This window comes from Pocillopora verrucosa, chromosome 11 (assembly GCF_036669915.1).
Source record: "Pocillopora verrucosa isolate sample1 chromosome 11, ASM3666991v2, whole genome shotgun sequence".
In the NCBI taxonomy this organism is placed as follows: Eukaryota; Metazoa; Cnidaria; class Anthozoa; order Scleractinia; family Pocilloporidae; genus Pocillopora; species Pocillopora verrucosa.
This window is the reverse complement of record NC_089322.1, coordinates 16080265-16103252: the sequence shown is the minus strand read 5'-3', so window position 1 is coordinate 16103252 and position 22988 is coordinate 16080265. Positions and strand designations below refer to the sequence as shown.

Below are 22988 nucleotides of genomic sequence, written 5' to 3'. Positions count from 1 at the left end.
ACCATTGTCTTTTCATGAAAACATATAACCGATGTCTAGTTTCTTTCTTAAACTTGTGATTGACAAATGGGACTCCCCCTTCGCGGTCGTCCGATTTTGTCAATCACTCATTTAATTACAGACTGAATTGGACTCCACGCAGTCCTATAACTATAATTAATTAAAAACACAAACAATCACATTTCTGAAGTGACGAATCAACAATTCTTTGAACTCTCCTTGAAAAATTAAAATGCATTAGTTGTTGATTCTAGCCATTTTCTTTCAAATTCTCTCGCGACGCATGACATATCGCAATTTTCTGTAATTAATAAAATAATCAGACTTAAAGATATTTGCAAAAGGTTTGCTTACGCACAGGCGGCCCAAGCTCCAGCTGTGAGATGATCATCTTGCGCAATAACAGTCATGGCGGAATTATAAGAGTTTGTATGGGCATATTTACGACCGCTCTAAGGAATAAAAAATACGTCAAATTCTCAAAAAAAAAATACCTCACAGTGTGTCGCTTGTTATCTGACCGCTTACTTTGATGAAAAGAGCCCATTTAAGCGAGTTGTTTATTTCGAGGTTTTCAACGTACATAAGAAAAGGGCTTTTCTTATGAACGTTGAAAACCTCGAAATGGACAACTCGCTAAAATGCGTTCTTTTCATCAAAGTAAGCGGTCATATAACAAGCGATACGCTGTGAAAGTAAGGTGAGGTATTTTTTTTGAGAATTTGACGTATTATTTTATACCTTAGAGCGGTCGTAAATATGCCCATACAAACTCTTATAATTCCGCCATGACTGTTATTGCGCAAGATGATCATCTCACAGCTGGAGCTTGGGCCGCCTGTGGCTTACGAAGAATTGATAGTTACTTTCAAAAATTGGGCATTCATTTCAGAATGTAAACTTCTTTCACTCCGAAGTCTGTGACCAAAATCCGATTATCTAGCATCGGGGTAACACTCCAGGGATATCCTAATTGAAAATTAGTACTTATCTTTCCAGTGAAAGTTCCTTCCAATGTAAACTGTTGCACTCGATTATTTTTCTCATCACATATGAGAACGTTGTTATGCTTGTCAACACATAAGCCATGCGGCTGATTCAACTGTCCATCACCGTTTCCTTTTTCTCCAAACTTGTACAGAAACTGTCCTTTCCCATCAAACACTTTCACACAGTTATTATCCTTGTCAGTTACGATGAACTTTTCCTCGTAACAAACGCAGCTGAATGGATGATCCAGCCTTTGTGGGCCACTGTTTCCAAACTTAAACGCAGGTTCACCATCCATTGTAAACACCTGAATTCTGCTATTATAAGAATCCGCTACAACGATAAAACGTCCATCACTTGTAATACAAACACTTACAGGAAACTTAAACTCTCCATCTCCACTTCCCTTTTTTCCAAAGCTTTTCACAAAGTTTCCTGTCTGTACATTCAACTGCTGTATTCGGTGATTAAATTGATCGGCCACCAGAATCTCGTCATCGTTTAGGAATGTGACGTCGACTGGATTCTTTAATTGTCCATTCTCATCTCCATAAGAACCAATTTTTCGCACAAACTTTCCTGTCTCATCAAATACCAGGATACAGTGATAATCAGCCACTGCAATAACACCTTTACTGTTCACTGCAATGCCGGTTGGACCTCGGAGCATTTCTCCATGTATATCCAACTTGCCTACAATATTTAACTCTCGTGCTTTGACCAGAATAGAAAATGGACTCTTGGCAAGTTTCTCTCCATTTATCTTTACTTTTATTTTATAAGTACCTGGTACTTTCGCTACAAATTTTGCTTGGAAATTTCCATCTTCTTTTTCACTCTTCACCAAACTCCTCACCTGATCCGCAGGGTCTATGTGTATTTCAACACGATCTGTGTGCTGAGTGTTTCTGATTTCTCCTTCACTTGTTTTGGGACAAATTAGTAGCTCTGCCTCTACACCAGCTTGGAAATTCTGATCCAGTCCTTCCACGGTCGATCCTTGCACATCTGTCTTGCTGAACTTCGTAAATCCCAGACTCAAACTCTCTGGTTCACATGTCGACACAAACTCCACACACGAGCTAACCGGAAGTGCAGGCATTGTGGTCTCGATGAGGTCTTTGATTCGTTCTTCTACATTTTTCTTGTTTTGCATTATGTCTGAACTTGAGCTTCTTTCAATCAGGTTGTTACTGAACTCAAATGCTTGGTCAAGTTGCTTTTCCAAAGAGACAACCGATGCTTTTCCAGAATGTAATTTCTCAATCCTTGACACGCGAGTCTTCTCTAGGGCAGTAATGGCTTCACGTTGTAGTTGGCGAAGCTTTCCCATCATCTGTTCGGTTGCTTGGGAAACTTGGCGTTTAGCTGTGGTAATCTTCGTTTCCAACTCATGTTCCGTTTTCTCAAATTCACGAATAACGCCTCGGCAGACCTCCTTCATCTCTTTGACCAGCTTTGCTCTGGCAATGATGTTTGCTTTTTCATCGTCCGCTGCCTTTTCAAGCGGAACAACATCGTGGCTCTTGTGATCAATGGCGATGCAAACCTGACACACGCAGCTTTGACAGCCCACACAGAAAAACTTTGTCACTTCTTTCTCGTGATACTTAACGGAGCAAAACGACTGCCGTTTCAACAACGCCTCGTAGTCTGTAGCTTGAAACTGTCGCACTGGTGTGACTTTGTGTCCTTGAAACAAAGTTTCTCGAAACACTTCGTGTGCTTTCACACAGTCTGGGCACATAAACTTCTCGCAATCAAAGCAGTAGTTGATCTCAGCGCTCTTCTTCTGGCATGTACTACAGCTGATTTCATCTCCCTCGCCGCTGCGTCGAACGGCGAGAAGACTCAACAAACTGTTGTGCAGAAAACTGCTTGGTAGATTATCAAAACGCTTTCCTTCAGGGATGCCAATTTGTGCCTGACACTCGGGGCATCGATAAAACCCTTGTTTTTGGCTCGTTAGTGCATGTCTCTCCAGGCATTCACAGCAGAACGTATGAAGACAAGCAATGGTCTTCGGTTTAGTGTAAGTATCCAAACAAATCGAACATGTTACATGCTCTTTGAGGTTTTTTAGAAGCGACTCCATCACGAATTGCTGAGAAAAATACAGCCCTGTTTTGTTTGAGATTCCGAGAAACTGAACTTGGATTAGTATTTTATTTAAAGCAGCGAATCAGATCTCTGTAGGATCGCGTGATCTTTGCGCAGAGATTGACAGTTTTGGATTGCAATTTTATCCACCTATTGTGAACTTTCTCTGTGACTGCGTAGTAAAATCGATTTCATAGCGTGACCGAATATGTCGCAGTAGCCACTGTATCACAAAAAACAACATGCTACGATGGTTTGGAAATAAACCATCAACCTCATTTTATCGTCCCTACATTTACCGGTGTTTAGTGAGTTTGGGATTCCGAGAAACTTGTTTGACACCACACAAGTAATAGGCAGTATTCTGTTAAAAGCAGCGAATCGGCTCTCTTCAGAAGAGATCTCGTGTTCTCCAGAGCGCCATTTGATAGCTTCAGTTTTGGATTTCAATGTTTCTAGGGAAGCGTGAGAAAGTAACAATAAACAGATGTCTGGTTTTCATGTGCTGTCACGAGAGATAAACGGAAAGGTAAAATCTACTTTCTTCTGAGAACGGAAACTAGCCTAAAGGTTATAACCTATTTTAATTCGTTTGTGTGTCGCATTTGGTGTGGATCGTGGATTAGGGAGGGTAAGGTAGGCATTAAGGGCCACGATTTTAGTTTTTAGTTATGCTAATAAGAAAATTATGCCTGAAAACTGCTGGAATCTCTTCCATTTATGCAACTTCCAGGAATATCGTCTTCACTTAAAAACTAAGATCCCAGTCGATTGAAAAATTCAGAATTGAAGTTTTTGCTGCAATGTCGAGGTGATAACTGCAAAGGATCCTCCACAAAAGCGCAACTTTGCAAACGGTAAGAAATCTTTCGGATTTATGGTTTGAAAACAATGGTTGTCATGGCCTTGCAGCTCATGGGGTTTGTTCTCTCTCAGAGTGAAGGACTGCGTGGAAGCAGATATTTCCCATCTCATCCAACATCTTTCCGTATCGCGACTATCCATTTTGTGAACAGATCTCTGTCTTCTGGGAACTTGTGGAAAGGTATTTTCAATCCACTCTCTTCGTAAACCTTCTCTGTACACTCTGAACACAGCAGTTTCGAGGCTGATTTTCTGATCAGCATAAGTAAACACTAAAACTGAGGCCCTCGATACCTCGTTCTCGAGGATTGAGGATTGAGGACTGAGGATTATTGAGAGCTCTAAATATTCAAAGCTGCAGAAGGCCCTTTTGTTGAACGAATGTTTGTCAAATGTTGAAACCGTTTAAACGGGCCTTTAGAAAGCTTTCTGAAATTGGTCAAAAGTACTCTTTCTTTCTTAGGTGATATTTCTCAATTCCAGACTAGACCAATAAAAACTTTGGCTGATTTCCTCTGATAAGATGTCCGAAAGCATAGAAATATAAAAACATCCTGCACTTTCCTTCCTAATTTCCTTCGCCGTAGTGACTTCAAATTTTTGTTTTCCTAGCGTGACAGCAGATTATGCAAATTAGTCTGTTGAGCAAACTCCGACCTTGACTGACCCCAACTGTTCTCAGTTAGTAGCGTCAAAAATCTTAGATTTTAACCATTTGAAAAGAAAAGATAGTCGGACAGAACTTTTAGAATACACAGATTGATACTCTAAACAGTTTAAACTGCTAAAATCTAGCAAATGATTCTGTCTCGTGACGAAAAAGGTGAACAAAACGTAACGAATATCACATTGTTAGCGTTCGGTCAAAGTGTGAATAATTAACTCTTTTTTAAAAATTGGTTTCTGCTCTTTTATATTCGAGTTAACAGAGCTTAAACTAGTTCAGACCTGTATGAACATTTTAAACCAAACTACAGGATTTTACTTAGCGTAACCGGCGATACAGTATTAGATTACGGGCTGTACGGCAAAATCCGTCGCGCGATTTGAAAAAATCAGTGAAGAAAAAAAGTAATGTTAGTGCTCACTCCAAGGGCTCAGAGCGGCGCGTGAACATCTTTATCTTTTTTTTTCGACTTCTGCGACGGACTTCGTCCAAAAGGAAAAAAACGCTCCGTTGCAATTCTCCTCAGCCACACTATTTTCACTTTCATTCTTGTGACCATGCAACTGTCAAACATCTGCCTTCCGGTTCAACAAATGTGAACGGAGTGCGAGAATGGGGGGAGGGGATAATGGCTGAAAAAATGGGACTCAATTGAAAGGAGATGAAGGAGTCACCTTCTTAACTAAGCTTTTCTCTTTTCAAGAGTGACGGTGACAGCCTAACAGAGGGTGAAGCTGGTGTGGTCTCGCCCTCTGTTCATAGCTGTTTGAATGGAGTTCATGTTGTCTAAATACCCCGCGGGTCTTTCCTTTTCTAACGCTCTGAACGGTGCTTAAGGATAAAATGCAAAGTCTGTGAATGGCATAGAATCTGAAATCCCATTATTTCTACGGGTAATTTTATTTTTTCCTTGCAGCCTACACCGTTTTTGTGCAACACAAACCACCCATGCGCAATTTATTCCCCTTACCATCTCCTTCCATAGCAAACTTAGGAAGGCTAATTGAAAGGTAGACGCTATACGTTTTCCTCCTTAAATGGAAAGTAATAGAAGCAGCGCATTCTGGGAAATTGACTTTGGGAAAGGGAAATCAATTAAAAATCTAACTTAGGGTGTGGTCGTTATTAATCGATGGTGGGGGGAATATAGTGGTGGGAACCAGCTCTCGCCGACAGAGTATTAAGGGGGACTTTGGAAAATTGACTGTCCTCTCCCCCTGTTAAATAACGACTGGCCTCAGGGGAATAACTATTAAAAGGGTACCTGAGGAATTAAAAACATCGCCAGCCCAACTTTCACCACTTCTGGGTGAACTAACAATTAATGAAATATTACAAGATTGACAGGTCTATCAGCATTCAGTAGGGAGTTCAGATAAAGTCTTGACACTTGGTCTTTTTTGTCGCAGTCTGGTACTAACTTGATTGTAGGAACAAGTATTACAAAATGGGTTTGCTTGTCTTATTGACAAGTTTAAGAAGTGTAAGGAGTGGGGGACTTCTTCTCAAATGTCCTGGTAACTTAAGAGACCTGTTAAGCAATTTTGATGGGCTTCACAAAAGTTTGAAAAATATAAACTAAAACTATCAGCAAAAGATAGAAAATGGACTGATTAGAGTATCTGAACCTGCTTCTCTATTCTTTAAATAATAACTTTAAAATATCGTTTTGGGCCCGCTAAGTTACCACGGGAGCTCATTTCTTATGGGCTCCTGGTTACCGGTACTTTCAAGAAACAGGTCCCTGAACATAATCTATGAAGATGGCCCTACTCCTACGGCGAAAATTTCTTTTTGACCCTTGTTAGCAAGATAATAGTCTTCATGCAAAATCAGTCATACCAGACTGGGCTTTGATCTTGATCCTGCTGAAGAGTTACAGACAAAATATTAGCTAAGGAGGCGAAAGAGGCATCAGGTGTTGTTGTTGTTGTTGTTGTTTATTTCTGCATATTTCTATGATCTAAACCCACACTGCCCCCTTAAAAATTTTTCCTAGAGCATTGACCTCTCTGTCTAATACCCTGCACCCCTTTTTCTGGGTCAAGTGACCCTATCTTCATCTTTATTACCCCTACCTCTCTATCATGTACCCATACCATAGTACTTCACTCGCTGATACAGGCTCCCATCGCTTGTTCCTTCCCCAAGGGAACCCAATTCATTCGGAATCATTCTGCGTTTCGGAAACCAGTCAGTTCGGGCAGTGTATACACCAAACAAGAGATTTTGCCCCCTAATGCTGTTGTTGTTCGGCATTTGAAAGTTTTAAAAAGATAATATGTAACATTTCTAGATAAGCCCTTTCTACATAGAGGGCAGGTTTGTTACATTAAGCCGGTAACAGGCGTGGAAGCGTGACAATGGTGTAAATAAAACTTTTTTATGCGGCCCTCTTTGTATCACAGTTCAGTTACTCTAAATGTAAATGGTAGGTTCCCTGAGCACTAGGCCCAGTCTCTGCCAAGATTTTGTCATTCGACACTACGTTAAATCTCAGCGCACGTGTGTTTTCATCGCTTGTTATTTTCGCTTTTATTTTTGGGATGAGGATCGTTTGACTAGACTTACATCGAAGAAAAAGAACATTACGGAACCATTACGGATATTTTAGCACTTTTCAAGGTTACGGAAATGGACACTTACTTGTTTGAAAGGATTTATCATACAGCATTGTATTCGAACAGTGTGCAGAGCGTAGTTGATCGGATCGAATAAAACGTGGTATTGACACTGAATTGACGGCTGTTACACAAAATCTTTTTAACAACCCTGAGGAGGCATTACTTGGCCATGGGTTGATACAAATTTATCCTCGAGTGTCGACAACATCTCTTTTGTGAGATATTACAAACTCGTATCCACCAGCGGACAAATAACGTTCTGTTAAGTCTAGATCTATAGTTACTGAATACGTATTTAAACGAAAAACAATTTTAAAACACATACGAACATTGAATACAGAGAACACCAGCAAATAAAATCAGCTAATAGAAAAGCTACTTCAACCTCCGACTAAATGTAAAACAAGTTCTCATTCCAAACATGCAGCAAAGGTAGGTAAAAATATTTTATTAATCTACTTGTAGTTCTGCCATTGACTTAGTAACTTTATGTGATATTTACTCACAGATATAAAACACTGTACTCTCAAAAAGCGCATTTCAACTGAGTGTCCTACAACCCAATCCAAAGTGATCACAACTGCCAATCATCGAGCACTTTTTAATTCAGTATCGAAAAACCAAAACCAAGGTAATCACAACTGCCAATCAGAAAAAAGGTTTCCATGATTATTAGCCAATGAGAACTCAGAGTAGAAACAGCCAACCCCCTTAAAGCGCGGGAAAACGCGAGTGATCAGGTCGTATTTGGTCTTAGTTTTACATATGATTGGTTAAGATTATGACGCGAGTCTTTCTGAGTTTCTGTGGACCAACCACACAAAGAAGTAAAGCAGAACCAAAGCAATACAGCATCACTTTCGATACTCAGTTGGAAACTGCTCTAGAAAAGGAAATATAACAAAAGGCCAGAGATAACTCAAAAGAAAAACTAGCAAAGAGCCTGAAGCGCTGGAAATATACGAATGGCCCTATTCCAACACTCGATCATGATGAGGCACGTACTTGATTGGTCAAGAGGGCAGCATAGGCTCTCTAAACCAATAACAGACTACAGTCAAGGTAAACTAATACCCATGACTATATTCATGACTACTTTCGACACTCAATTGAAAATTTCTTTTATAGTTTACAATATTACCATACAAAAATTAGTCTTGAAATAATTCTGAACATGACTAATGATTAAGTCTCTAGATACTGATGCTGTATTGCACTACTCGTTAGGTCTGATCTGTAGAGTTATTTTCTGTTGGTTATCCAGGCATTCTCGTAGTTTATTCTCAGTCCTAGTCAGACTTTGTTCCAAACAAAAAAGTGGCTCAATGAATATGACAATCTCTCCCCTACACCAAAAAATATCGTAAAAAAACTCAAATATCATTGAGTTTAGGCGTAAGCTAATAAATCTCCACGTTGCACGAAATCTTTGACTCACCTCTGTAAAACAAAAAACTCATATAAGACTGTTCATGACCTTTTTCCCGACGGGAGCCATGGACTTGATAGCTAATTGCTGTTTCAGAAATGAGCCTCATCTCGCGACCAGGTATTCCTTTTTCTAGGGGGAGGGGGAAGAGAGAAAGAGCAACTATAGTGCTTGATTAATAGCTGATAGGTGTAAACTTTTCATCAGGCCACACCCTTTCGCTCCTTTCTCCCTAACATGGGTCCCCTTCAACCCCTAGTATTCTCCCCGATGAATAACAGCGTGATGGGGTCATTAACAGGAGTGTTTCCCCCGTCCCCAACCCCAAGGCTCTTGGTTTCTAAAATAATACCTTGTTCAGAAATGTTTCCACAACAAAAGACTGTATAAGCACACCCAGCTGGCCCACAATTTACTCCAGTGTCATGCTCAGTTGTAGAGGAATATGTCTTCTTTCTAGGGGTGTGGTGAGGGGAGGCTGTGTAGCTGGAATGCCTCCCAAACCATCAGCCTCTCCAGTCCTCCCTGTTACTTCATCTGATTTGCTCTGTCTCTGAACAATCAAAATGTGCAATACAACATCTTGGTTAACTTGGCTCTTAAACTGAACCTAGTAAGGCAGAAGGGGTTCTTGTGAACTTTACATCTTAGCTTTCAACTGATGCAATCTGCCAAAGTCAAAAATAATCCTAAATGCCCTTCTTCATCTAAAGAAGAGTTTTTAGGACAGCAAAAAGATAATAAATCTATTACTCATGCAGCCATTCTTGTTGCACAGTAACACACGTTTGAAAATCAAACAAGTAAATTTATTCACAATGCTGTCAATAAGATATTTGTTTTATCGATGGTCAATGCTATAGAAACTTAAAGGATAAGCACTTTAGAACAGTTCATGAATACAGTGGAAAATATCCTGTAATATCTGTAATTCATTCAATCAATCGAAACTTTCATAATACTTAAAGGAACTTATTCATGAAAACTCCTGCATGCATAAAATACCTAAATAGAAATGCAAACTTGATGCATTCAAAACACTCCTCAGTCTTTAGACGGTTTCTAATAACAATTTAAATGTTATTCCTCCAAAAGTAACGAAGCACTGCGAAATTGTTGAATTGTTTACAGCTTAATCATGCAAGCTGCTGTCAATGTGTTAATTTAAAAATTTGATACAAAGGTATGCTTCATTTGATGAGAGAATTACTATTATTTAACTTTAAAACTCTACCAAAATATGCTAACGGTAAAGTCTACTACATGCTGGAAAAATTTAAAGTTGATAAGTAAAATGTATCATCAACAATTTACATAAATCAGTGCCACTGTACATTTATTTTGAAGAAATGTGTTTTTTTTTTTGCCTTAATAATACTCCTAAATCTTTGAGCGGTTACAAAGCTTAATCTCGTTTGAAATCGATTTTGTGGTCTGTCAAAACTACAACAAAATCACTAGCTCGATTTGAGCACCAATTGGACAGTGCAGATGTCATGCTTGTAACTGGACAATTGAATAGAACAGTTGACATGTCATGCCTGTGTAAATGGACAATGCGTGTCATATGCAAGCGCTGTTGTCGCGCATTTCGGCGACTGAACCGTTGTCTTTTCATGAAAACGTATAACCGATGTCTAGTTTCTTTTTTAAACTGGTGATTGACAAATGGGACTCCCCGTTCGTAGCCGTCCGATTTTGTCAATCACTCGTATGATTATAGACCGAATTGGACTCCACTCAGTCCTATTACTATAATTTAATAAAAGCTCACACAATCACATTTCTGAAGTGATGAATCAACAATTCTTTGAAACTGTCCTTGAAAAATTAGAAGGCAAGTTGCTGATTCTAGCCATTTCTTTCAAGTTCTCTTGTGACACGTGACATGTCACAGTTTTCCGTAAATTAATAAAACAATAAAACTTACAGATATTCGCAAAAGGTTTGCTTACGAAGAATTGATAGTTACTTTCAAAAATGGGCATTCATTTCAGAATGTAAACTTCTTTCTTTATGTAGTCTGTGACCACAATCTGATCATCTAGCATTGGGATGACACTCCCCGGCCATCCAAACTGAATATTTGAACTTGTCTTTCCAGTGAAAGTTCCTTCCAATGTAAACTGTTGAACTCGATTATTTCCCCCATCACATAAGAAAACGTTATTATGTTTGTCAACACATAAGCCATCAAGCTTATTCATCTGTCCATCACCGTTTCCTTTTTCTCCAAACTTATACAAAAACTGTCCTCTCTCATTAAACACTTTCACATAGTTATTATTCTTGTCAGTTACAAAGATTTTTTCCTCGTAACAAACGCAGCCGGCGGGATAATCCAGCCTTTCTGGACCGCTGTCTCCAAACTTAAACACAGGTTCACCATCCATTGTAAACACCTGAATTCTGCTGTTATTAAAATCCGCTACAACGATAAAACGTCCATCACTTGTAATACAAACACTTACAGGATTCTTAAACTCTCCATCTCCACTTCCCAGTTTTCCAAAGCTTTTCACAAAGTTCCCTGTCTGTACATTCAACTGCTGTATTCGGTGATTACATTGATCAGCCACCAGAATCTCGTCATCCTTTAGGAATGTGACGTCGACTGGATCCTTTAATTGTCCATCCTTGTCTCCATAAGAACCAATTTTTCGCACAAGCTTTCCTGTCTCATCAAATACCAGGATACAGTGACCTTCAGAATCAGCCACAGCAATAACACCTTTGCTGTTCACTGCAATGCCGGTTGGACCTTGGAGCATTTCTCCATGTATATCCAACTTGCCTACAATATTTAATTCTCGAACTTTGACCAGAATAGAAAATGAACTCCGGGCAAGTTTCTGTCCATTTATCTTTACTTCTATTTTATAAGTACCTGGTATTTTCGCTACAAATTTTGCTTGGAAATTTCCATCTTCTTTTTCACTCGTCACCAAGCTCCTCACCTGATCCGCAGGGTCTATGTGTATTTCAACACGATCTGTGTGCTGAGTGTTTCTGATTTCTCCTTCGCTTGTTTTGGGACAAATTAGTAGCTCTGCCTCTATACCAGCTTGGAAATTCTGATCCAGTCCTTCTACGGCCGATCCTTGCACATCTGTTTCGCTGAATTTCGTAAATCCCAGACTCAAACTCTCTGGTTTACATGTCGTCACAAATCCTACACACGAGCTAGCCGGAAGTGCTGGCATTGTGGTCTTGATGAGGTCTTCGATTCGTTCTTCTACATTTTTCTTGTTTTGCATTATGTCTGAACTTGAGCTTCTGTTAACCAGGTTGTTACTGAACTCAAATGCTTGGTCAAGTTGCTTTTCAAAAGACACAACCGATGCTTTTCCAGAATGTAATTTCTCAATCCTTGACACGCGAGTCTTCTCGAGGGCAGAAATGGCTTCGCGCTCCAGTTGGCGAAGCTTTCCCATCATCTGTTCGGTTGCTTGAGAGACTTGGCGTTTAGCTGTGGTAATGTTCGTTTCTAACTCAAGTTCCGTCTTCTCAAATTCACGAATAACACCTCGGCAAGCCTCTTTCTTCCCTTTGACCAGCTGCGCTCTGGCAATGATGTTTACTTTTTCATCGTCGGCTGCCTTTTCAAGCAGAACAATATCGTGGCTTTTGTGATCTGTGGCGATGCAAACTTGACATACACAACTTTGACAGTTCACGCAAAAAAAACGAATCACATCTTTTTTGTGGTAATTCTCTGAGCAAAATGACTGCCTTTTCAACAAGGCCTCGTAGTCTGCGGCTTGAAACTGTTGCACTGGTGTGACTTTGTGTCCCTCAAACATACTTTCTCGAAAGACTTCGTGTGCTTTCACACAGTCTGGGCACATAAACTTCTCGCAGTCAAAGCAGTAGTTGATCTCAGCGCTCCTCTTCTGGCATGTACTACAGCTAATCTCGCTTCCTTCGCCACTGTGTCGAACAGCAAGAAGACTCAACAAACTGTTGTGCAGAAAACTGCTCGGCAGATTATCAAAGCGATTTCCTTCAGGGATGCGAACTTGTGCCTGACACTCGGGGCATGGATACAACCCTTGTTTTTGTCTCGTCAATGCATGTCTCTCCAGGCATTCACAGCAGAACGTATGAAGGCAAGCGATGGTCTTCGGTTTAGTGTAAGTATCCAAACAAATCGAACATGTTACATGCTCTTTGAGGTTTTTTAGAAGCGACTCCATCACGAATTGTTGAGAGTAACACAGCTCTGTTTTGTTTGAGATTCTGAGAAACTGAACTTAGCTTAGCATTCTATCAGCGAATCAGATCTCTGTAGGATCGCGTGATCTTTGCGCAGAGATTGACAGTTTTACATTGCAATTTTATCCACCTATTGTGAACTTTCTCTGTGACTGCGTAGTAAAATCGATTTCATAGCGTGATCGAATGTGTCGCAGTAGCCACTGTATCACGAAAAACAACATGCTACGATGGTTTGGAAATAAACCATCAACCTCATTTTATCGTCCCTACATTTACCGGCGTTTAGTGAGTTTGGGATTCCGAGAAACTTGTTGACACCACACGAGTAATAGGCAGTAATCTATTAAAAGCAGCGAATCGGATCTCTTCAGAAGAGATCTCGTGTTCTCCAGAGCGCCATTTGATAGCTTCAGTTTTGGATTTCAATGTTTCTAAGAAAGCTTGAGAAAGTAACAATAAACAAATGTCTGGTTATCATGTGCTGTCACAGAAAGGTAAAATCTGCTTTCTTCTGAGAACGGAACCTAGCTTAATGGTTATAACCTATTTTAATTCGTTTGTGTGTCGCATTTGGTGTGGATCGTGGATTAGGGAGGGTAGCGTAGGCATTGAGGGCCACGATTTTAGTTTTTAGTTATGCTAATAAGAAAATCATCCCTCAGAACTGCTGGAATCTCTTCCACTTATAGAACTTCCGAGAATATCGTCTTCACTTAAAAACTAAGATCCCAGTCAATTAAAAAATTCAGAGTTGAAGTTTTGGCTGCAATGTCGAGATGATAACTGCAAAGGATCCTCCACAAAAGCGTAACTTTGCAAACGGTAAGAAATCTTTCGGATTTATGGTTTGAAAACAATGATTGTCATGGCCTTGCAGCTCATGGGGTTTGTTCTCTCTCAGAGTGAAGGACTGCGTGGAAGCAGATATTTCCATCTCATCCAACATCTCTCCGTATCGCGACTATCCACTTTGTGAACAGATCTCTGTCTTCTGGGAACTTGTGGAAAGGTATTTTCAATCCACTCTCTTCGTAAACCTTCTCTGTACACTCTGAACACAGCAGTTTCGAGGCTGATTTTCTGATTAGCATAAGTAAACACTAAAACTGAGGCCCTCGATACCTCGATACCTCGTTCTCGAGGATTGAGGATTGAGGACTGAGGATTATTGAGAGCTCTCAATATTCAAAGCTGCAGAAGGCCCTTTTGTTGAACGAATGTTTGTCAAATGTTTAAACCTAATTTCCTTCGCCGTAGTGACTTCAAATTTTTGTTTTCCTAGCGTGACAGCAGATTATGCAAATTAGTCTGTTGAGCAAAGTCCGACCTTGACTGACCCCAACTGTTCTCAGTTAGTAGCGTCAAAAATCTTAGATTTTAACCATTTGAAAAGAAAAGATAGTCGGACAGAACTTTTAGAATACACAGATTGATACTATAAACAGTTTAAACTGCTAAAATCTAGCAAATGATTCTGTCTCGTGACGAAAAAGGTGAACAAAACGTAACGAATATCACATTGTTAGCGTTCGGTCAACGTGTGAATAATTAACTCTTTTTTAAAAATTGGTCTCTGCTCTTTTATATTTGAGTAAACGGAGTTCAAACTAGTTCAAACCTGTATGAACATTTTAAACCAAACTACAGGATTTTATTTAGCGTAACCGGCGATACAGCACTAGATTACGGGCAGTCCCCACTTTTCGGCAAAATCCGTTGCGCGAGTCGAAAAACATCAGTGAAGAAAAAATTAATGTTAGTGCTCACTCCGAGGGCTCAGAGCGGCGCGTGAACATCTTTATCTTTCCTTTTTTTTGGTAGCTCTCCTAGTTTTTTTTAGACTTGCGCGACGGACTTCGCCCAAAAGGAAAAAAAAAACGCTCGGCTGCAATTCTCCTCAGCCACACTATTTTCACTTCATTCTTGTGACCATGCAACTGTCAAACATCTGCCTTCCGGTTCAACAAATGTGAACGGAGTGGGAGAATGGGGGGAAGGGATAATGGCTGAAAAAATGGGATTCAATTAAAAGGAGATGAAGGAGTCACCTTCTTAACTAAGCTTTTCTCTTTTCAAGAGTGACGGTGACAGCCTAACAGAGGGTGAAGCTGGTGTGGTCTCGCCCTCTGTTCATAGCTGTTTGAATAGAGTTCATGTTCTTTAAATACCCCGCAGCTCTTTCCTTTTCTAACGCTCTGAACGGTGCTTAAAGATAAAATACAAAGTCTGAAAATGGCATAGAATCTGAAAGCCCATTATTTCTATGAACACTTTGATTTTTCCTTGCAGCCTACAGGGTTTTTGTGCAACACAAACCACCCATGCGCAAAAGTTATTCCCCTTACCATCTCCTCCCATAGCAAACTTAGGAAGGCTACTTGAAAGGTAGGCGCTATACTTTTACCTCCTTAAACGGATAATAATAATAGCAGCAGCGCATTCTGGGAAATTAACTTTGGGAAAGGGAAAATCAATGAAACATCTAACTAAGGGTGTGGTCGTTATTAATCGATGGTGGGGGGAATATAGTGATGGGAATCAGCTCTCGCCAACAGAGTATTAAGGGGGTACTTAACATTTCCAGATAAGCCCTTTCTATATAGAAGGCAGGTTTATTACATTAAGCCGGTAACAGGCATGGAAGCATAACAATGGTGTAAATAATTAATTTTTTTGCAGCCTTATTTGTATCACAGTTCAGTTACTCTAAATGTAAATGGTAGGTTCCCTGAGCACTAGGCCCAGTCTCTACCGAGGTTTTGCCATTCGACACACGTTAAACCTCGGCGCACGTGTGTTTCCATGGCATGTTATTTTCGCCTTTATTTTTCGGATGAGGATCATTTAACTAGACTTACATCGAAGAAAACGAACCTTACGGAACCATTACGGATATTGTACCACTGTTCAAGGTTACGGAAAAGGACACTTCCTTGTTTGTAAGGATTTCTCATACAGTATTGTATTCGAACAGTGTGCAGAGCGTAGTTGATCGGATCGAATAAAACGTAATATTGACACTGAATTGACGGCTGCTACACAAAATCTTTTTGACAACCCTGAGAAGGCATTACATGGTCGTGGGTTGATACAAATTTATCCTCGAGTGTCGACAATATCTCTCTTTTGTGAGAGATATTATAAACTCGTATCCACCAGCGGACAAATAACGTTCTGTTTAGTCTAGGTCTAAAGTTACTGAATACGTATTTAAACGAAAAACAATTTTAAAACACATAAGAACATTGAATACAGAGAACACCAGCACATAAAATCAGCTAATAGAAAAGCTACTTCAACCTCCGACTAAATGTAAAACAAGTTCTCATTCCAAACATACAGCGAAGGTAGGTAAAAATATTTTATTAATCTACTTGTAGTTCTGCCATTGACTTAGTAACTTTATGTGATATTTACACACAGATATAAAACACTGTATTGTCAAAAAGCGCATTTCAACTGAGTGTCCTACAACTCAATCCAAAGTGATCACAACTGCCAATCATCGAGCACTTTTCAATTCAGTATCCAAAAACCAAAGCCAAGGTAATCACAACTGCCAATCAGAAAAAAGGTTTCCATGATTATTAGCCAATGAGAACTCAGAGTAGAAGCAGCCAACCCCCTTAAAGCGCGGGAAAACGCGAGTGATCAGGTCGTGTTTGGTCTTAGTTTTGCATATGATTGGTTAAGATTGTGACGCGAGTCTTTCTGAGTTTCTGTGGACCAACCTTGTTCCCGACGGAAGCCATGGACTTGATAGCTAATTGCTGTTTCAGAAATAAACCTCATCTCGTGACCAGGTATTCCTTTTTCAAGGGGGGGGGGGAAGAGAGAAAGAGCAACTATAGTGCTTCCATCTTTTCCCTCCCTCCCCCCCCCCACCCCCCCACCCTCGGCACCTGATCCAGGCTAAAGGAAGGGTTTTTTAAAATGGATATTGATTAATAGCTGATAGGTGTAAACTTTTCATCAGGCCACACCCTTTCGCTCCTTTCTCCCTAACATGGGTCCCCTTCAACCCTAAGTATTCTTCCCGATGAATAACAGCGTGAAGGGGTCATTAACAGGAGTGTATCCCCCGTCCCCAACCCCAGGGCTCTTGGTTTCTAAAATAATTCCTTGTTCAGAAATGTTTCCACAGCAAAAGACTGTGTAAGCACACCCAGCTGGCCCACAATTTACTCCAGTGTCATGCTCAGTTGTAGAGGAATATGTCTTCTTTCTAGGGGTGTGGTGAGGGGAGGCTGTGTAGCTGGAATGCCTCCCAAACCATCAGCCTCCCCAGTCCTCCCTGTTACTTCTGATTTTCTCTGTCTCTGAACAATCCAAATGTGCAATACAACATCTTGGTTAACTTGGCCCTTAAACTGAACCTAGTAAGGCAAAAGGGGTTCTTGTGAACTTTACATCTTAGCTTTCAACTGATGCAATCTGGCAAAGTCAAAAATAATCCTAAATACCCTTCTTCATCCAAAGAAGAGTTTTTAGGACAGCAAAAAGATAATTAATCTATTACTCATGCAGCCATTCTTGTTGCACAGTAACACACGTTTGAAAATCAAACAAGTAAATTTATTCACAATGCTGTCAATAAGATATTTGTTTTATCGATGGTCAATGCTATAGAAACTTAAAGGATAAGCACTTTAGAACAGTTCATGAATACAGTGGAAAATATCCTGTAATATCTGTAATTCATTCAATCAATCGAAACTTTCATAATACTTAAAGGAACTTATTCATGAAAACTCCTGCATGCATAAAATGCCTAAATAGAAATGCAAACTTGATGCATTCAAAACACTCCTCAGTCTTTAGACGGTTTCTAATAACATTTTAAATGTTGTTCCTCCAAAAGTAATGAAGCACTACGAAATTGTTGAATTGTTTACAGCTTAATCATGCAAGCTGCTATCAATGTGTTAATTTAAAAATTTGATACAAAGGTATGCTTCATTTGATGAGAGAATTACTATTATTTAACTTAACCAAAACTCTACCAAAATATGCTCACGGAAAAGTCTACTAGATGCTGGAAAAATGTAAAGTTGATAAGTAAAATTTATCCTCAACAATTTACGTTAATCAATGCCACTATATATTTATTTTGCAGAAATGTGTTTTTTTTTTTTGCATTAATAATACTCCTAAATCTTTGAGCGGTTACAAAGTTTAATCTCGTTTGAAATCGATTTTGTGGTCTGTCAAAACTATAGCAAAATTCCGGCATGTGATTGGTTATCACCAGCTCGATTTGAGCACCAATTGGACAGTGCAGATGTCATGCTTGTAACTGGACAATTGAATAGAACAGTTGACATGTCATGCCTGTGTAAATGGACAATGCGTGTCATATGCATGCGCTGTTGTCGCGCATTTCGGCGACTGAACCGTTGTCTTTTCATGAAAACGTATAACCGATGTCTAGTTTCTTTTGTAAACTGGTGATTGACAAATGGGACTCCCCGTTCGTAGTCGTCCGATTTTGTCAATCACTCGTAGGATTATAGATCGAATTGGACTCCACTCAGTCCTATTACTATAATTTAATAAAAGCTCACACAATCACATTTCTGAAGCGATGAATATAATCAATAATTTTTTGAAACTGTCCTTGAAAAATTAGAAGGCAAGTTGCTGATTCTAGCCATTTTCTTTCAAGTTCTCTAGTGACACGTGACATGTCACAATTTTCCGTAAATTAATAAAACAATAAAACTTACAGATATTCGCAAAAGGTTTGCTCACGAAGAATTGATAGTTACTTTCAAAAATGGGCATTCATTTCAGAATGTAAACTTCTTTCTTTCTGATGTCTGTGACCACAATCCGATCATCTAGCATTGGGGTGACACTCCACGGCCATCTAAACTGAATATTTGAACTTGTCTTTCCAGTGAAAGTTCCTTCCAATGTAAACTGTTGAACTCGATTATTTTCCCAATCAGATAAGAAAACGTTATTGTGTTTGTCAACACATAAGCCATACGGCCGATCCATCTGTCCATCACCGTTTCCTTTTTCTCCAAACTTGTACAAAAACTGTCCTTTCTCATCAAACACTTTCACACAGTTATTATCGTGGTCAGTTACAATGAACTTTTCCTCGTAACAAACGCAGGTGAGTGGATGATCCAGCCTTTCTGGGCCGCTGTCTCCAAACTTAAACACAGGTTCACCATCCATTGTAAACACCTGAATTCTGCTATTATAATATTCCGCTACAACGATAAAACGTCCATCACTTGTAATACAAACACTTACAGGAAACTTAAACTCTCCATCCCCACTTCCCTTTCTTCCAAAGCTTTTCACAAAGTTGCCTGTCTGTACATTCAACTGCTGTATTCGGTGATTATATTGATCCGCCACCAGAATCTCGTCATCGTTTACGAACGTGACGTCAGTTGGATCCTTTAATTGTCCATCCTTGTCTCCATAAGAACCAATCTTTCGCACAAACTTTCCTGTCTCATCAAATACCAGGATACAGTGACCTACATGATCAACCACAGCAATAACACCGTTGCTGTTCACTGCAATGCCAGCAGGACCTTGTAGCATTTCTCCCTGAACGTCCAACTTGCCTACAACATTTAACTCTCGTGCTTTGACCGGAATAGAAAATGGACTCTTGGCAAGTTTCTGTCCATTTATCTTTACTTCTATTTTATAAGGACCTGGTACTTTCGCTACAAATTTTGCTTGGAAATTTCCATCTTCTTTTTCACTCGTCGCCAAACTCCTCACCTGATCCGCAGGGTCCAAGTGTATTTCAACTCGATCTGTGTGCTGAGTGTTTCTGATTTCTCCTTCGCTTGTTTTGGGACAAATTAGTAGCTCTGCCTCTGTACCAGCTTGGAAATTCTGATCCAGTCCTTCCACGGTCGATCCTTGCACATCTGTCTTGCTGAACTTCGTAAATCCCAGACTCAAACTCTCTGGTTCACATGTCGACACAAACTCCACAAACGAGCTAACCGGAAGTGCAGGCATTGTGGTCTCGATGAGGTCTTTGATTCGTTCTTCTACATTTTTCTTGTTTAGCATTATGTCTGAACTTGAGCTTCTCTCAACCAGGTTGTTACTGAACTCAAATGCTTGGTCAAGTTGCTTTTCCAAAGAGAAAACCGATGCTTTTCCAGAATGTAATTTCTCAATCCTTGACACGCGAGTCTTCTCTAGGGCAGTAATGGCTTCACGTTCCAGTTGGCGAAGCTTTCCCATCATCTGTTCGGTTGCTTGGGAAACTTGGCGTTTAGCTGTGGTAATGTTCGTTTCCAACTCATTTTCCGTGTTTTCAAATTCACGAATAACACCTCGGCAGACCTCCTTCATCTCTTTGACCAGCTTTGCTCTGGCAATGATGTTTGCTTTTTCATCGTCCGCTGCCTTTTCAAGCGGAACAACATCGTGGCTCTTGTGATCAGTGGCGATGCAAACTTGACACACACAGCTTTGGCAGCCCACACAGAAAAACTTTGTCACTTCTTTCTCGTGATACTTAACGGAGCAAAATGACTGCCGTTTCAACAACGCCTCGTAGTCTGTGGCTTGAAACTGTCGCACTGGTGTGACTTTGTGTCCTTGAAACAAAGTTTCTCGAAACACTTCGTGTGCTTTCACACAGTCTGGGCACATAAACTTCTCGCAATCAAAGCAGTAGTTGATCTCAGCGCTCTTCTTCTGACATGTACTACAGCTGATCTCATTTCCTTCGCCGCTGCGTCGAACAGCAAGAAGACTCAACAAACTGTTGTGCAGAAAACTGCTTGGCAGATCATCAAAGCGATTTCCTTCAGGGATGCGAACTTGTGCCTGACACTCGGGGCATGGATACAGCCCTTGTTTTTGTCTCGTCAATGCATGTCTCTTCAGGCATTCACAGCAGAACGTATGAAGACAAGCAATGGTCTTGGGTTTGGTGTAAGTATCCAAACAAATCGAACATGTTACATGCTCTTTGAGGTTTTTTAGAAGTGACTCCATCACGAATTGTTGAGAAAAACACAGCCCTGTTTTGTTTGAGATTCTGAGAAACTGAACTTGGAGTAGCATTCTATTTAAAGCAGCGAATCAGATCTCTGTAGGATTGCGTGATCTTCGCGCAGAGATTGACAGTTTTACATTGCAATTTTATCCACCTATTGTGTACTTTCTCAATGACTGCGTAGTAAAATCGATTTCATAGCGTGACCGAATGCGTCGCAGTAGCCACTGTATCACGAAAAACAACATGCTACAATGGTTTTGAAATAAACCATCAACCTCATTTTATCGTCGCTACATTTACCGCCGTTTAGTGAGTTTGGGATTCCGAGAAACTTTTTTGACACCACACGAGTAATAGGCAGTATTCTATTAAAAGCAGCGAATGGGATCTCTTCAGAAGAGATCTCGTGTTCTCCAGAGCGCCATTTGATGCTTCAGTTTTGGATTTCAATGTTTCTAAGAAAGCGTGAGAAAGTAACAATAAACAAATGTCTGGTTATCATGTGCTGTCACGAGAGATAAACGGAAAAGTGAAATCTGCTTTCTTCTGAGAACGGAAACTAGCTCAAAGGTTATAACCTATTTTAATTCGTTTAGGGTAGGCATTGAGGGCCACGATTTTAGTTTTTAGTCATGCTAATAAGAAAATCATGCCTCAGAACTGCTGGAATCTCTTCCATTTATGGAACTTCCAGGAATATCGTCTTCACTTAAAAACTAAGATCTCAGTCGATTGAAAAATTCAGAGTTGAAGTTTTGGCTGCAATGTCGAGGTAATAACTGCAAAAGATCTTCTACAAAAGCGCAACTTTAATTGCAAACGGTAAGAAATCTTCAATAGTTTGGATTTATGGTTTGAAAACAATGGTTGTCATGGCCTTGCAGCTCATGGGTTTGTTCTCTTTCAGAGTGAAGGTCTGCGTGGAAGCAGATATTTCCCATCTCATCCAACATCTCTTCGTATCGCGACTATCCATTTTTTGAACAGATCTCTGTCGTCTGGGAACTTGTGGAAAGGTATTTCAATCCACTCTCTTCGTAAACCTTCTTTGCACACTCTGAACACGGCGGTTTCGAGGCAGATTTTCTTATTACCAAAAGTAAACACTAAAACCGTGGCCCTTGATACCTCGAGAACGAGGTATCGAGGATTGGGGATTGAGGATTATTGAGAGCTCTCAATATTCAAGGCTGCAGAAGGCCCTTTTTTGACCTCTTGCGACATCGAAAATATGAAAGTTGACAAGCTCGCTCCTCGTAACACACTGCATGCAGCAAGAAATCGTTTGTATTCATAAATTGTGTGATATCTTAGAGGTTGGGAAAGCATTTCAATTTTTATATGTGTTTATTCAGAGGTTCGCCATAATTTTTTTAAAAACACCGGTAGAGAGGCTTTCTGAAATTGGTCAAAAGTACTCTTTCTTTCTTGGGTGATATTTTTCAAGTCTAGACTAGACCATTAAAAACTGTGGCTGATTTCCTCTGATAACATGTTCGAAAGCATAGAAATTTAAAAACATCATGCACTTTCCTTCCTAATTTTCTTCGCCGTAGTGACTTCAAATTTTTGGTTTTCCTTGCGTGACAGCAGATTATGCACTTATGCAAATTAGTTAGTTAGTCGGCAAACTCCGACCTTGGCTGACTCCGACCGTTCTCAGTTAGTACCGTCATAATCTTAGATTTGAACGGCGCGTGAACATCTTTATCTTTTTTTTGTTTTTTTTTGTTTTTTTTTTTGTTTTTAGTTCTGACAAGTTTTTTTTCGATTTGCGCGACGGAACGTGAATGGCGTAGAATCTGAAAGCCCATTATTTCTATGGGCACTTTGCTTTTTCCTTGCAGCTTGCACCGTTTTTGTGCAACAAAAACCACCCATGCGCAATTTATTCCCCTTACCATCTCCTCCCATAGCAAACTTGGGAAGGCTAATTGAGAGGTAGACGCTATACTTTTACCTCCTTAAACGGAAAGTAATAGAAGCAGCGCATTCTGGGAAATTAACTTTGGGAAAGGGAAAATCAATGAAAAATCTAACTAAGGGTGTGGTCGTTATTAATCGATGGTGGGGGGGGGGGGGGAATATAGTGGTGGGAAT

The 22988-nt window shown here is 40.0% G+C and overlaps 3 protein-coding genes across 3 annotated transcripts; all 3 read right to left on the bottom strand.

The window, feature by feature from the left end:
* Window positions 1–797: 797 nt before the first annotated feature.
* LOC136284067 (E3 ubiquitin-protein ligase TRIM71-like) lies at window positions 798–3125 on the bottom strand. The gene has a single exon (XM_066173850.1). The coding sequence runs from the start codon at window positions 3083–3085 to the stop codon at window positions 884–886; it is 2202 nt and encodes a 733-aa protein (XP_066029947.1). The 5' UTR covers window positions 3086–3125; the 3' UTR covers window positions 798–883.
* A 6542-nt stretch (window positions 3126–9667) lies between these two features.
* LOC136277074 (E3 ubiquitin-protein ligase TRIM71-like) lies at window positions 9668–13241 on the bottom strand. The gene has a single exon (XM_066158723.1). The coding sequence runs from the start codon at window positions 12868–12870 to the stop codon at window positions 10663–10665; it is 2208 nt and encodes a 735-aa protein (XP_066014820.1). The 5' UTR covers window positions 12871–13241; the 3' UTR covers window positions 9668–10662.
* Window positions 13242–17499: 4258 nt separating this feature from the next.
* LOC136284341 (E3 ubiquitin-protein ligase TRIM71-like) lies at window positions 17500–20902 on the bottom strand. The gene has a single exon (XM_066174556.1). The coding sequence runs from the start codon at window positions 20882–20884 to the stop codon at window positions 18677–18679; it is 2208 nt and encodes a 735-aa protein (XP_066030653.1). The 5' UTR covers window positions 20885–20902; the 3' UTR covers window positions 17500–18676.
* Between the last annotated feature and the right edge of the window lie 2086 nt (window positions 20903–22988).

Coding starts and splice junctions, on each gene's coding strand:
- LOC136284341 (XM_066174556.1), bottom strand. CDS start 20,884: ATGGAGTCACTTCTAAAAAACCTCAAAGAGCATGTAACATGTTCGATT.
- LOC136284067 (XM_066173850.1), bottom strand. CDS start 3,085: ATGGAGTCGCTTCTAAAAAACCTCAAAGAGCATGTAACATGTTCGATT.
- LOC136277074 (XM_066158723.1), bottom strand. CDS start 12,870: ATGGAGTCGCTTCTAAAAAACCTCAAAGAGCATGTAACATGTTCGATT.